Genomic DNA, 14,762 nt, shown 5'->3' on the forward strand with positions numbered 1-14,762 from the left:
TACATAAAACTGAATTGTGCAGTGAAAAGAAAGAAACTACATTGAAAGTAACTTTAACCAACATTGGTTACTTTTTCTTTTTAATACTTAATTTTTCTCTGAGTCCTTGTCAATGTCTTTTACTTTCAATTTAATGTTACTCATCTCACTTTTTTCAACAAATAAGTTTGGATGTATGTGTCTGAGTGAGGGGGAATTAGAGTGGATAGAGCCTCCTCTGCTGGACATGACTGGGGTTGCAGTGGACACGAAAACATTTACTGCTATAACCTTTGAAGTGCAAAGTGAGGAAAAATAAATGCTGTGACAGAAAATGGGCTTCAGTTTTTGAGGCTGCTGCATTTTGTATGTGGATTTATAATGACTATTGTTGCTGGTAATGTGTCTACAAAAGGTGAGTGGAGGAGGTACATGACAAAAGTACTGAATTTAACTCCCAATAAATCGGCTAAAGTGACAACAAAATACACCCAACTGTTTTATTATTTACATTATGCTATGGTTGTAAAATATAATGAAAAGAATACACAGATTATTCTTTAAGTTCTGGAGGGATGTTCTACAAAAATAGTAAAAAAGAAAAAGAGGAAGCAGTGTGATTTCAGTTCAGTTCAGTTCAGTTCGGGCACTTTCTTGTAGACCTCGCCCACAGCCTCCTGCAGCTTCTTTACCGACTCCATCACCAGTCGGAAACTTTGACTAAAGTTACCGTTACCTTCCTTCACCCACGCTGCCTCCAGCTCTGTGACCCACGTCAGGATCCCGTCCAGCTGCTCCTGCACCTCCTTCTGCTCCTCCAGCTCAGCCAGCAGCTCCTGTCTGGCACAAACCTCTGCTTCATAAGCTCTCTGCAGGTCTGTCATGGACGACTCCAGCCTCAGCACCTCCTGACATGAGACATGAAAACTGCTATATTCATTCATCGTCTACCACTTTATCCTCCACATTCACACAAATCAGAGAACCTGAACACTTACATGAGTAGAGCTGTCATACATTATTTTTATGTTGCAGACTTCAAACTGTTTTTATATGGTATTTTTAATAATTAATTTGGCTTAATTGTACAGTTATTCTTTAACATAAAAAAAAAATTGAAATTCTTCAGGGTAAAAGAAGACATTTTGGGTTACCAAATTAGATAAACCTTGATAATAATAATTTTAAAAAAATCAAGTTAGCTATTGTATTTGTGCTGACACATTTTTAAATATCGATATGTCGATATTTTCACCATCAAGTAATTTTTTGTTTCATAAAATGTCAGTATACAAAATGCTTTTTTTATATATGGCGCAAATGAAACCAGAAAATGTTCACATTTATGAAGTTGAAAAATCAGAGTACTTGTTCTTTAAAAACACTCAAATCTATTATTAAACTATTTTAGTAATCTGTTAATAATCGATTATTGTTGCGAGTATCGTATCACTTCATCCCTAAGTCTTTGTAACGTTACAACATTTTGTAACACTTTTTTGCAAGGTAAGGTGTTTGGTGTCGTATGGTAACAAAGCACAAATATTTACTCACATATCTGTACTTTACTTTGATATTTATATTTCTAGCAACTTTTAATCCACATTTCCTCTTACTATCTTTGTTACTTGTTACTACCAAATGAACTCAGAAGAAGAAGAAGAGTACAGAGCTTTTCTAGTCTATGGGGTTAAGGACACATATAGACTAACAGAGCGAGGAATTGAACCCACAACCTTCCAGCTGAAAGAGAACTAACTCTACCACTGAGCCACCATTGCTCAATCCTAAATCCTAACTTTATTAATACTTTTTAAACTTAAGTATGTTTTATATCAGAAAATTACGTTTGATACTTAAGTACAGTAAATGTTATACACTCTAATAGTTTTACTAAGGTTAAGGTAATATTATAAAGTGACTTCAACTTCTACCAAAGTTAGAAGTTGAAGTCACTTTTGTGTTTTTTGTAATTTTCTGTGAAGATACTTTTACTCAAGCATCGCTTTTAGGTACTTTATACATGACTGTATTTAGTAAGTTTCCTCTTTATCCATAATTATTTAAGAAAATATTTCCAAAACCTTAGCGACATGAACCAAATTTAAACAGAATACGGACCGAAAGGTTTGTTTGTCTACGAACCAGGAGGATAATTGTGACAGGAGCACCACATCATCTCCTCAACCCACCTGCAGGTCTTGGTGGTAGCTCTTGTGTGACTGGTCCTCGGGCAGCAGGACATTTGGCGGCACGGAGAAGCAGCGGTTCGTCAGCAGCGTCTCCATCCGCTCCGACAGCTGCTTGAACCGTTCTTCGAGAAAGAGCTGTAGCTTCCGGCTGCACTCACGGGCCCGGGTCCGGAGCAGCTCATCGGCTGCGCCAGACTCGCCTTTGCTCAGTTCTCTCACACACACCTTCTCCACCACGGGCAAAATGTCGCACAGGCAGTCCTTGAAGGCGCTGTAGACCCGCAACATACACGTCTGCGGCGTGAAGCCGAAAAACTGGGCCTCGTACAGTTTCAGCGCCGAAGGAGAGAGACAGTCCGACTCTGCGTCAACCTCTCCGAGAACCTCCATCTCTCCTACTTCCCGGGCTTCCCGCGCCATGTCAAACCTGTGATGTCATTCTTTATCCGCCTTCCCCTTATGACGTTTTTACGACGTTTATTAAGTGAAAGATGGCGCTTTACCGCCACCAACCGGTAGGGAGGTACGGAGAATAATAAATAAATAAGTAAATAAATATATCAAACAAACAGCATTTATATTGTGTAATAGAACATACAAATGTAAAGAACAGATAAAACAATTAAAGGGTGATGACGTTTTAACAAAAATAATGAATCCACAAGGTAACTTTAAGAGCAGGACGCTTATCTACATGGAAACGGCACAAAAAGTAAACAATCGTTTTCTTTGCAGGCATGACATGGTAATAAAAAAAAACGTTGATAAGATAAGACAGTCCTTAATTTTTCCCGCAGTGGGGACATTTACATTGTTACAGCAGCAAAGACAGTAAAGATAAAGATAATAATAAACATGCATTACCAAAAAAAAAAAGAAAGTACAATATATAACAATATTAGAATGTAGAACGTAGATTATGGACAATTTGCAGAATATACACAGAATGGGCTTGATATTTACAGTATAAACAAAGGTTGAACATGGGAAATGATGTAAGTAATTATTAAGTATACGTATATTGCACCTGGTAGGGAGGAATGAGTAGCCTGGTTATGTGTTGTCTACTGAGAGAAGTTCTTGTTGTACAGTCTAATTTGTGCCCACGGAAGAAAGCACCTTTAATTATGTTAAATAGCTTTTGATGAGTTTATTATTGTTAAATTTCTACGTATGTATATGATATTTACCAACAACGATAATAACGTTTACCAGTTTGAAATAACCTGCGAATATTCAGTACAGATGTCGTGACGTCAGACGCACGGCTCCGACACGCCCCCCCGTTGGCAGAAAAAAGGACTTGCGCGAGCGCGCTCTCTTCCTGCTCGGCTGCTGCTTCTCCTCTTTGGTCTGTCTATGTTGATAGCGGCTTCTGCTCCCACACGTGTGCGCCTTCCTATGTGAATTTCTCTCCTCGGAACCCGTTCCCAAAAAGCTCATCCTCCTGCTCCATCACGGTAAATACACAAACCTTCGGCGGTGAGTGTTTTGTGTTTGTTTGTGCCGCCTGCGCAGCCGCCTGCGCGGCAGGGGCAGAGGTTACGGACCCTGGAAGTTTAGCCGGGTTTGCCGCTATTAGCTTGATGCTGTTAGCTAGCTGCCGCCGCCGCTGCTGCCAATGCGTCTACTTTTTTGTTGTGGTGTCGCCATAGATCGCTAACGTTAGCAGCTGCAATTAGCATTGTCTGTCCACAAACACGCCCTGTGTAGTTATGTTTAGTTTAATCGTATGAAGGAGCTGTTAATTGATCGTTCGTAGGCCGGAGAACACGGCTAACTCAACAACCAGTAAGTAGGTCTGCATGTTTGTTTTGTATGAAGAGGAGCGCGAGGACACAGTCAGAGAACACACACACACAAAACAGGCTCAGTCTGTCCTCAAACAAAAGGTTTCCAAGTTTGTTTGTAGAATTGACAGGAAACACAGCCACAAACTAATGCACTAAAATTGAATCAAAACAACGATTTGTTATTCACCGTTTATGTCAAGCACGTGATTATGAGTAAATAGATAGGTGTATTGTATTTATTGTATTTATGTTATCAAATTCATGACAAACTATTCATTTGGATTAGTGCTGATAAAACAATACTTTTTGTCATATGTAAAGTAAAAGTGCACAAGAACGTCTGAAAATAGCAATTTGAACATGGCAGTGTTACTGTAAATAGTAGCAGGAGGACATTGTTGGTGAACATTCAATGGCAGACTTTCTCCCCTTTCTCTGTCCTCTGCTCAAAAGCTTCCAGTGATACATGATGCAACAAAAAACACTGCTGCGAACAAAATTAATGCACTGCAAATTAATCACAAAGCTTGTCTGTTGGTAAGCTTGACACCATTTTATAGTCATTCATTTCCCTCATGCACAATTAGTCCAATAATGGGTATTCACCACAATCAGCTTATTGTTGGAACCTTTTATCACAAAAACGTAGAATGCTGCATACCGTTTCATCCTGAGCTCCATCACTCTACTGTGCTGTCTATGTCAATATTTAAAGCCCTTCCATCTACAAAGTTGCACTGATCCTTTGACAAAATGCACATAAGATGAATCAAAATGATACAATTGCATGAAAAGGTTTGCTTTGCTGACTGTGATGTTTCCTTTGTGTAATGCCTATTATCTGTTTTTTATTAATTTTACTGTATGAATTGTGTTACAATATTCATCCTTCTTATCTTCCTGTTGGATGAGTGTGAATATTGCTGACTGCACAACAAATTGCCCCCTGTGGATAATAAAGATCTATTCTACTCTATTGTTTTCTAACCTCTCTTCAGGTGCAAAGCCATATAATCCAGTCAACATGGGGGCTTATCTGTCGCAGCCAAACACAACCAAGACCTCTTCCAATGGTGGCAATAGCAACTTAAGCTACGGCTTTTCTGCCATGCAGGGCTGGCGCGTCTCTATGGAGGTGAGGAGGAAAATTAGATCAAAGCCATGTTGCTGTCCTGTGTGGCCTTTTATGTGTAGGTTGTTGTGTAGGTGCCGTCAGGGTTTTTGTTACTATCTGACAGCATCAAAGAACATGTAATTGATGTTGGCTGTGTGACTCTTGGCTCATTGCATGTGGAAAAAGTGCTGCAATGCACCTTTTGAAGATCTTGTGTTATCTTCTTCTTCTCACGTCCGCATTCTCAAGTCAGAAAATGTGACGCATTATCACATATGAGCCAACTAGTAATAGATCAGATACAGACAATCAACTGGTAAATTCAGTTCACACGTAAGCAAATCAGCCAAAAAGAATGTATGCACACATGCAACAGTAATAACTTAACTTTGTTGCTTGACATATCACCAGAATACAATATAATTTGTGGTTTAACAAGTTTTCTTAATGATTAAATATGTTTTCCTACATGCGTATGCTGTAGGGAAATTTCATTATTATATTATTCAGATTCAGAAAACTTTATTCATCCCCGTGGGGCAATTGAGAGGGTGGGTAGCGGGAATTTAGGAAATGATAATTAAAGGCGACATAGACCGGAAGCTCCAATCAACGCTGCGTTTGTGTGTGTGTATCTGCGTGCGTCATTACCTCGTTTATGAAACCCTAAAGTTTCAGAACAACAGTTCAGCCACTGCTGAGAAAATAGTGTTGTATTGTTTTCCTGGGCTCTGCGAAGTGGATCGGCACTTCCTTAATTTGATGTCGTCATCAGAAATCCTCACCACCGTAGCACCTCCTGGTGCGGGCACTAGTCCGGGCACATCCGGTTGCGTACATTCAACCACAGAAGAAGAAGAACTACTTTCGTTGTGGCTGCTGAGATGCAGAGCATCCACCGTGCCAGAGGGGGAGCTGTGTATCTGAGAGCTGGCCTATCTATTACGTCACTTCCAGGTACCTGGCCAATCACAGGACAGTGGGAAAGCTCTTGTTGGCTGGCCAATCACAACACAATCCACATTCTGGGGGTGTGGTTTTGGTCTGAAACAGCACGGCTGACGAGAGCGTCAGTGAGGAGATATTTTGATCGGCTCGTTTGCAGTGATTAGGAGGGTTTTAATCATGAAAACAAGTTAATATATGTAAGTAGACCTCCATAACTAACATATGTGTGATACAAGCATTCTATGTCGCCTTTAAGTCCAAAGATGAAAACACACAAAAAAAAAGAGAGACGGAACAAGGGAAGAAATAAGTGGGGAAGTGTCTCAGTGGTGGATGAGGCGACGTGGTAATGGTCAACTTGAATATGCAAACAGTGAGAAAGTAATATATAATAATAGAATAGCAGATTATTATGTGAACATATGCTGATATTTTAATCAACATTTTCACCTGTGTTGTGTTACAGGATGCTCACAATTGTATTCCAGATTTTGATGAGGATACTGCTATGTTTGCGGTGTATGATGGACATGGAGGTAACACACACATACTTTTGTACAATTTTCAGCACGTTACACCTTACAGTGATAATGTACAGCAGTGCTCACTATTTCCTTTCGAGGAAACTGCTTTTCATAACAAGCACCAGACATACACACAAATTCCCTTTTACTTATGGATTCGTTGACAATATAACATTTTTTGTGAAGTGTTATGATGGGTTATCTTTGTTGTTAGGACACATCTTGCCATATTATGTGTATCCACGCCTACCATGACAATTTATATAACCTCTTGTTCTCATTTAGGTGAAGAGGTGGCTCTGTACTGTTCAAAGTACCTTCCTGACATCATCAAGGAGCAGAGGACCTACAAAGATGGCAAACTGCAAAAGGTGCAACGCTCCCTAGGACACAGGCCATGTTAATTTTAAAAAATTTGAGAGAACAGACGCCTTTCTGGCCAGTGTGTGCTGCTTAACTCTGACATAGTTGCAGAGTCTTAATACTTAATCCGTGTACATTTCCTGTATTGTCTGGTATTTGAATGGAAAGATTGAGAAATTATTATATAAGATGATTATAGCATTACTAAAAAAAACAAACTCAGGACTTTTGAACATATACAGTACTATAAGAAAGCAAAAAGGTACATGATGGGGCAATTTGGTGCAACAAAGAAAGCAAAGTCATGGTGGATATAACGGAAAGAGACCTCCAGCATTATCTCAGAAACCTAATACTGCACAGTCCCACTTGACTTTGACTGACACATGTATTGCTTTTTGTCTCCAGGCACTGGAAGATGCTTTCTTGGCAATCGATGGCAAAATAATCACGGAAGAGGTCATCAAGGAGCTGGTACAGATCGCTGGACGGCCCACCAAGGAGCTGCCCACAGAAAAGGTGGCAGATGAGGATGACTGTAAGTGTATTTTATGTCGTATTCTCTGGTGTAGACGTCATTTGTCACAAACATAATATGGAACATCCTGTATAACATAATTATGACCACAATAAAGGAGGGCAAGTGGGTGTGAAAATTCACTACTGGGAAAAAAACTGATGCTAAATCAGAATAATGTTCTACATTCCTCCTTTGCTTTCAGTGGACACAGAGGAGGCAGCTCTTCTCCATGAGGAGGCGACAATGAGCATAGAGGAGCTGCTGGTGCGCTATGGCAACGCTGTCAAAAATGCTTCTGCCAACAGGTACTCCAGCAATCTTTTATTTTCATGCAAGGTCTTAGCCCTTGGTGTAGCAGTGATTGGCACTTCTTTGACTCAGTCGTCCAAAAGAATTACCACCTGAACTTGGATGTTGTAGATCCAGCTTTCGTTCTTTACTCCAGCACATGTCCACAGTTGTAATGTCTTTCTCCTGTTCTCAGCCACCATTTTCCACCATGTATTTAATTTATTCTTTTTTTGTTTGCCGTTTTTAGTACAGCTGCTAAAAAGGCATGCTGCCCTCACCCTGAGGCCTCGGGGGACAAAGGAGAAAGCGGGGAAGAAAAGAAGAAAGCGGGGCTGAACGGAGAATTGGAGGAAGAGAGCAATGGAAAGGTGAAAGAAGGTGAAGGAGCGGCATGCGGTTCTAAGCTGCGGGCCTGTCGGCAAACAGGAAGAAGCGAAGACAGCAGTACAGGTACAGATCGTGGATTCACTCATTTTTAGCCAAAGCTGTAAAAAGACAAACTTCCTGTGTTAAAGGTCCAATGTGTAAAACTAATTGACATCCAATGGCGAGGCAGAGTGCAACAAAAGGAGGAGTCCTCCACTACCTTTCCTAAAAGCATCAGGGAACTACAGTGATTTAAATTTCTGACAGTCATCCCTCATGTTACACACTGGGCCTTTTTACTAAGTGGTCATTCTGTTGATAAGCTTTGTAACACTGCCTCCTTGTTGTCCTTTGCTCTGGCATCTTGTGAACAGCAGCTGACTGTGGAGAGTCGGGGAGCTCCAACGCTGAAGGAAAGGCTGGTAAGGCTGAAGGAGATGCAGGTCCGTCCTGCTCCTCTCTGCCCTCTAAGGCCGCAGGAGATTCAAAGTCCAGGTTTTTTGATGACAGTGAGGAGTCTGAGGAGGGAGAGGAAGAAGAGGGCAGTGATGAAGAGGTTCGAGCGGGAGAACAGAATACATATATTTTTTCTTGGATGTGAAGGCCCTTTAACTCTGAAGATCTTTCTAATTATGGTTTGTTTTTTTAAAATATCAGGATGGCAGTGAAGACGAAGAAGGCGACAGCAGTGAGATGGAAGAAGAGGAGGATACAGAGGAGGGAGAGGAAGACTCTGAGGAGGAAGAGGAGGAAGAAATGTGTCTTCCTGGAATGGATGGCAAGGAGGAGGTGTGTACAACTGATATAAAGACTGTTTCAAGCCATGAAGTCATTCTGTAGTAGTTTTAAATTTTTGTTTATGTCAGTACCATGAAATTCAAAGAAAATGTTGTCATGTGTTTACAGCCTGGCTCAGACAGCGGCACCACAGCTGTCGTGGCTCTGATCCGAGGGAAGCAGCTGATCGTGGCTAATGCTGGTGACTCTCGCTGTGTGGTGTCTGAACACGGTAAGCTGAGAATCTTCACCCCGGTGTTTATTTACCTCTATTACAAGTGTGTATGTGTGGTACAGATGTTGGGCGACTGAATCTGTACTACACGCATGTCATAGTGTACCATGATGGATGAAGCAAATCAAGTAAAACTTTGAACACATTAATGCTGCAGCTGTGGAACAGGAGAGGAATGAACAGTGAAAAAATCATACATATTACATTAAAGCACAAGTAATTTCACTAGTGTGTGTGGCAGGGAATTTACTTCAAATAAATCCCTGTTTTATTAGGACAGCGGCCAGTTCAGTTCTTCTTTAATCTTGCTTGTGTGTAATAGCAGAATCTTTAAGGAAAGACGGAGATATTGCTGTGTAATAACAAGCACTTCCTTTCCTGCTCTGCTGTAGGCAAAGCTGTCGACATGTCGTACGACCACAAACCAGAAGATGAGGTGGAACTAGCTCGCATCAAAAACGCCGGAGGGAAAGTGACCATGGATGGACGTGTCAACGGGGGACTGAACTTGTCCAGAGCTATTGGTAAGACTTGAGGTTGACCATCAAATTCAGCTCTTGATTTATTCATTTAGCTTAAATCGCAAGTTATATAGGGCTACATTTTTCCTACAGTGACGATACACTTAAGAAATGTTTTTTCATAAATCCAGATAACAACCCAAGGCCACGATTTTCTTGGTCCATAGTCTACATCCCCAGAAAATTTCAATCTAGATCTGTCCTTTACTTCTTTTATGCTGCTTAAAGACAAATACAATGTTCTAATATAAGGTTTATGTGGACTCTGGTTCTCAGGAGACCACTTCTACAAGAGGAACAAGGCTCTGTGCCCAGAGGAGCAGATGATTTCTGCCATGCCCGACGTCAAAGTCCTGACACTTAATGAGGAACATGACTTCATGGTCCTCGCCTGCGACGGCATCTGGTGAGTAACAGTGGAGACGACACTGGCTGCACTTAACCTGCAGATCAGACGAGGCAGGTCATGGAAATAAATTTGGATTAAAAGCACTTGGGCGAGATGATACATAATTAATGATATAAGAATAATAACCAGTTGATCCACTGTGTGTGTGCAGGAATGTGTTAAGCAGTCAGGAGGTTGTGGACTTCATCAGTGAGAGACTCAAACCAGACCAGAGTGGCAATGCCAAACCGCTGTCATCTATAGTGGAAGAGGTAAGAGGGTTTCTTACACATGTAGCTTACTTCTTGTAGCTTTAATTGACCCCCAGGCATTTTTGATCTCACATTTAAAATCCTTGTGTCTTCCTCTGACAGTTGGTGGACCATTGTTTGGCTCCCGACACGTCTGGAGACGGGACAGGATGCGACAACATGACTTGCATCCTCATCACCCTGCAGCCTCACTCGTCCTCCGCTCAGCCGGACAGCACGAAGAGGAAGCACCAGGAGGAGGCAGACGGGACTGAGCCGGAGGCGAACGGAAACGACAGCAAAAGGGCCAAAAGTGACTAGAGAAAAATGGGGAACCTGTCCCGGGGAGCATCTGGTCCTAGACTACACCAGATACACCAGAGACACGCCGTGTTTAAAATTTAAATCCTTACCTCACAAACAAAAACAGTCCACCCCAAGACAGAATTTGCTAAGTGTTTAAGCAAAAATCAGCTGAACGAACCACAATCGTCACTATAGTCATTGTCCTCTTGTCTTAGGTGGACTCCCACTTTAACACCCACACTAGTTTTTTTTTTTCCCATTTGTTTTGGTAGCAGTGGAAGGAGGCTGGACACACTTAAACTTCTTAACAACTTCACAACAGGCAGACTTTGTCGCTCACTGGCATGCCGACTAGAACGTGGATGGATTGATTACCGTCCTGCGTGGCCCAAATTGAAACTTCAAGATACCGTGATCCAGCAAATGTGACTCTTAACGTCGCACGAATGTTTTGATGCCTTGTTTCAGGCCATGTCCAAAAAAGTGTTTTGGTTTAAAAGAAAAAAAGAACTGACCCCATTTTTAATTTGAAGCCCATCAGGGTTATGGTCAGGCCTGGAAGTAAGACATTAAGAAATGATGGTAAATTCCCTTGGCTGTTTTGTTTTTGTCCCCTTCCTTACATCAGTAATTTGTCCAACCACTCATACTACTGTAATATTAATCACCAATGCAGCTGTGGTGTGGTGTAAATGACCATTAGTACACATGTATATAAAATAAAAATCTGATCATCATCATCATCTTAAAACAATCTCTTTCTTACTTCTGTGATCAGCTGTTACAGCTGCTGCACAGAGAAAGAGCAAAAAAAGCAAAAAAAAAAGGCCTTGAAGTGAGAAAACGTGCATAGAACAACCGTTTATGAAGCAAAGAATGTGTAGAGAAAATTTTAGCTCCCGGCACCAGCAGTTTATCTGACTGGAGAAAACAAACCGCCCAGTGATTATTGGGGCAACCACAAACAAAGATTTTTTTCCTTTTTCTTATTTTTTTACAATCATAAATTTGACTGTGGTGTGGACTTAACGAGACACAATAACCCCCAACAGTCAGTCGCACACAGTCACATTCCGATTAAGTCTCATCGGTGACGGCATATTCTTTCCTTATTCGTGATGATTTTGTCGTAACCGTTCCACTTAATCGACTAAAACAAAATCTTGATCTTGCATTGTGGTCATTGTCCGGTCGTGTAATTCTTCTAAACGGTGAACAACGCCTTTTTTAAAAAAAATGAAAACATTTAGTGTGGACGTAGCCTTGTGCTCCTGATGTTGGTATCAAACCATAAAGGATGTTGGAGTCCAGTTGCTCTAATTTACAATTTATATTATATTAAATCTATACAGTACATTTCTTCCCAGTAGCACCCATTTAAAATGTGAGGATTTTTCTTTTAAGCCTTGTTGGTCACATAACGCCCCCCCCTCCCCCCATTACAGGACCATTATCTTGCCTTTTGTCGATTCCCGCTTTGTGTCTTTTGTCTTGAAATCTGTAAAGTACCAGATGGCGGAAAGATGCCAGAGGTTTTGAGAATGTGTGAACTCTTCATCTGTAAGGAGATGATGGCAGGGAAATGGAGGAGAGGTGTCAATGATAAAAAACCTGGATCTGGCCTTCACACACACACCTTATCTCCCGGACGCTAACCTTCCTCCACTGCAGTCACCCTCTCTGCCCATCTCTGTTTCCTCGTAACATCTTTTTAAGATTATCTCTCGATCATATGTTTTATTTAAAATGTATTTCCAAGTCTATAATTTTTTTTTTTTGATGAATTGTTTCTCTTGCAGTTTTTTTAAAGAAATGATCATTTTTGTGACCACACTCTGAAAATGTCTTGACGCTGGACTGTAGAGAGGATGCACAAGGTTTTTTTTTGTTTGCTCGTTGGATGGAAATACACTTTGAATTTCACAGCTCCCGAGACAGTGCAACTGTTAAAATTTCTTTATTTTCCAGGCGCCTCATTTAAAACCATGTTGTGACTGTAAGTTTGTTTCTAGTATTCCGTCTCGTCGCCGTGCCCTTTTTTCTGTACATAGTTTTTTCAATACTTGTAATTGAAGAAAAAGGAAAAAAGAAAACACTTTTTCTTTGTAATTGTGTGTCAACGTGACATTTTTGGTGCATACTCTTTTGACACCAGTATGTAAGTTCATACAAATACATTTTTTAAATAATGAGAAAACCGTGTCCCTGTGTGTGTGTTTATATGCAAGTCAGTGTTTTACCTGCTGGTTTCATGGATTATTTAATTTTTTGTGGTATCTATGTCTATGTTGCAATGAGCAATTTTATATTTTCTTTTACACAAGCTGCTGCTTAACTTCTAAAACTAAAATCTGTTAAAATTCACAACCTGACATCTAAAACTTCCACCACCACCATAGTTTCTTTCATTTAAATGTGGAATATTGAGTTTAGCATGAACTATATTATGGCCTTTTGCTGTTTGCATATTATTTAAGTGTACAATTGATTGACCATGTATAATAATCACAAATGGCAACTCCACATAATGTTTCGGTGAGATTATGACAGATGAAACTGAAGTAACATTTAATCGATAATGTATTTATTTACCAATGTACATTAGAGCTATTGCAAGTACCACCAAGGAATACTTTCAGATTCCAGATCTGTTTATATGATCTTCAAAATAAAGCTAATAATATATAATAATATAAATTATTTTAATCCACTAAGGATTTGTAGTCTTGTTTGTCACATAACCAGTATCTTGCCTTTTTTAATCCCTGTGGCCTTCATTGCTCTGGTGTTTTGCCATAATAATAATAATATAATGTCATAAATATCACGTCATACTACGAGTCACAGCACGCAGTCACTGCTGTTTTGCAATTCTGCTCATTTCTGTCCCAAGCGCACAATCCAACACCAACTTACTTAAATATATTGTTTATTTTAGATCAGGGGTGTCAAAGTCATTTCAGTTCAGGGGCCACATAAAGCGCAATTTGATCTCAAGTAGACTGGATCAGTAAAATAATAACATAATAACCTAGAACTATTATGAAAGTTTTACCATTTACACATGTGTATTACAACCTACAGATCATGGTGGATCTAGAAAGCTATAAAATAAAACCTGAATACGACAAATTCATCGTGCGGGCCAGATTGGACCCTCTTGTGGGCTGATTCCAGCCCTCGGGCCATATGTTTGACACCCCATTTACATGCTTTTGTTGTGATGTGTTCTCCACAGTAGGATGAAGAGGTTTATCAGAAAGTTGAAGATGTCAACAGGTTCCTGCAGGTGTGGAATCATGTCCACTCCGACTGTTTCCACACTGGTGAAACCACTCTGAAGTGATTGTAACTGACTCAAAGTCTCACAAAGCCAATCATCACTTTCATTTTCATCATTTTAACTTTTTGTTTCATAATTACAACCGTGATATACATTTGACTTGCAAGACTCTTTTGGTTTCTTTTTTCACTGACTAAAAACAGGCTTCACTATAGTGACAGTACACCCGTGGTGTGGAGGTTTAACTCAAACCGAAAAAATACAACAAGGAGCAGACAGAACTGAAAGATGACAACAAATGGAGACTAAATGTACTCGGGAGGCAGGGATAATCAGACACAGGTGAAACTAATTAGGGCGGGGCCCCAATTTGTACAAGAATTACAAAATAAAAACAGGAAACCAGAAACAAAATGTTTGCGTCACACAACAACAACAACTTGTGTAGTGATCACTTTGTATCTAACTAATAACCAACTTAAATATCTTGTTTATTTTACATGCTTCTATTGTGATGTGTTCTCCACAGGAGGATGAAGGAAGGTTTATCAGAAAGTTGAAGATGTCAAGGTGTGGATAGAAAGTCAACCATGACTTTTCTTTTCATCATTTTGACTTTTTGTTTCAGAATTATAACTTGCATCTTACAACTGTGCCATCATTTTGACTCGAGCAACTGTTTTGGTTTCTTTTTCAACAGGTGATTCACGTGGAGGTTCAGCAACTGTTTGAGAAAGTTCTGTTGCCTACAGGTTTAAGAGGAAACAAAGTTGCTTATTTGTTGGTGCTAGGAAGTGTAAAACAAATACAAGTGTAGTTTAAAGAAATTAAGAAAAAGGCAAAGCTCAAACCAAAATATGGGGAACAGACACGAAAATAAGAGCATTAAAAACCCAGCGCAAACCCAGAAA

At 40.2% G+C, this 14,762-nt stretch overlaps 2 protein-coding genes across 6 annotated transcripts; one reads left to right on the forward strand and one right to left on the reverse strand.

Moving 5' to 3' along the window:
* Nucleotides 1-319: 319 nt before the first annotated feature.
* On the reverse strand, nt 320-2,603 carry mis12 (MIS12 kinetochore complex component). Of its 2 annotated transcripts, none has more exons than XM_044030182.1 (2): nt 2,172-2,603; nt 320-884 (listed from the first exon to the last, which is right to left on the reverse strand). In XM_044030182.1, the coding sequence occupies exons 1-2, from the start codon at nt 2,589-2,591 to the stop codon at nt 612-614; spliced, it is 693 nt and encodes a 230-aa protein (XP_043886117.1). In that variant the 5' UTR covers nt 2,592-2,603; the 3' UTR covers nt 320-611. The 2 variants fall into 2 exon arrangements, with proteins under 2 accessions (XP_043886117.1, XP_043886116.1); XM_044030181.1 differs by having other exon boundaries at nt 320-887.
* Nucleotides 2,604-3,481: 878 nt separating this feature from the next.
* ppm1g (protein phosphatase, Mg2+/Mn2+ dependent, 1G) lies at nt 3,482-12,765 on the forward strand. Of its 4 annotated transcripts, none has more exons than XM_044030174.1 (14): nt 3,482-3,653; nt 4,963-5,099; nt 6,493-6,562; nt 6,836-6,921; nt 7,322-7,451; nt 7,636-7,738; nt 7,972-8,174; nt 8,465-8,646; nt 8,748-8,879; nt 8,997-9,099; nt 9,495-9,626; nt 9,900-10,029; nt 10,184-10,283; nt 10,386-12,765. In XM_044030174.1, the coding sequence occupies exons 2-14, from the start codon at nt 4,989-4,991 to the stop codon at nt 10,581-10,583; spliced, it is 1,680 nt and encodes a 559-aa protein (XP_043886109.1). In that variant the 5' UTR covers nt 3,482-3,653; nt 4,963-4,988; the 3' UTR covers nt 10,584-12,765. The 4 variants fall into 4 exon arrangements, with proteins under 4 accessions (XP_043886109.1, XP_043886108.1, XP_043886112.1 ...); XM_044030173.1 differs by having other exon boundaries at nt 3,482-3,631; XM_044030177.1 differs by having other exon boundaries at nt 3,482-3,631; nt 8,468-8,646.
* The last annotated feature ends 1,997 nt before the right edge of the window (nt 12,766-14,762 follow it).

Source organism: Solea senegalensis, linkage group LG7 (assembly GCF_019176455.1).
Source record: "Solea senegalensis isolate Sse05_10M linkage group LG7, IFAPA_SoseM_1, whole genome shotgun sequence".
In the NCBI taxonomy this organism is placed as follows: Eukaryota; Metazoa; Chordata; class Actinopteri; order Pleuronectiformes; family Soleidae; genus Solea; species Solea senegalensis.

Coding starts and splice junctions, on each gene's coding strand:
- mis12 (XM_044030181.1), bottom strand. CDS start 2,591: ATGGCGCGGGAAGCCCGGGAAGTAGGAGAGATGGAGGTTCTCGGAGAG. Junction 888..2,171: donor GCTACCACCAAGACCTGCAG/GTGGGTTGAGGA, acceptor GTCTCATGTCAG/GAGGTGCTGAGGCTGGAGTC.
- ppm1g (XM_044030174.1), top strand. CDS start 4,989: ATGGGGGCTTATCTGTCGCAGCCAAACACAACCAAGACCTCTTCCAAT. Junction 7,452..7,635: donor GGTGGCAGATGAGGATGACT/GTAAGTGTATTT, acceptor CTTTGCTTTCAG/TGGACACAGAGGAGGCAGCT. Junction 8,647..8,747: donor AAGAGGGCAGTGATGAAGAG/GTTCGAGCGGGA, acceptor TTAAAATATCAG/GATGGCAGTGAAGACGAAGA.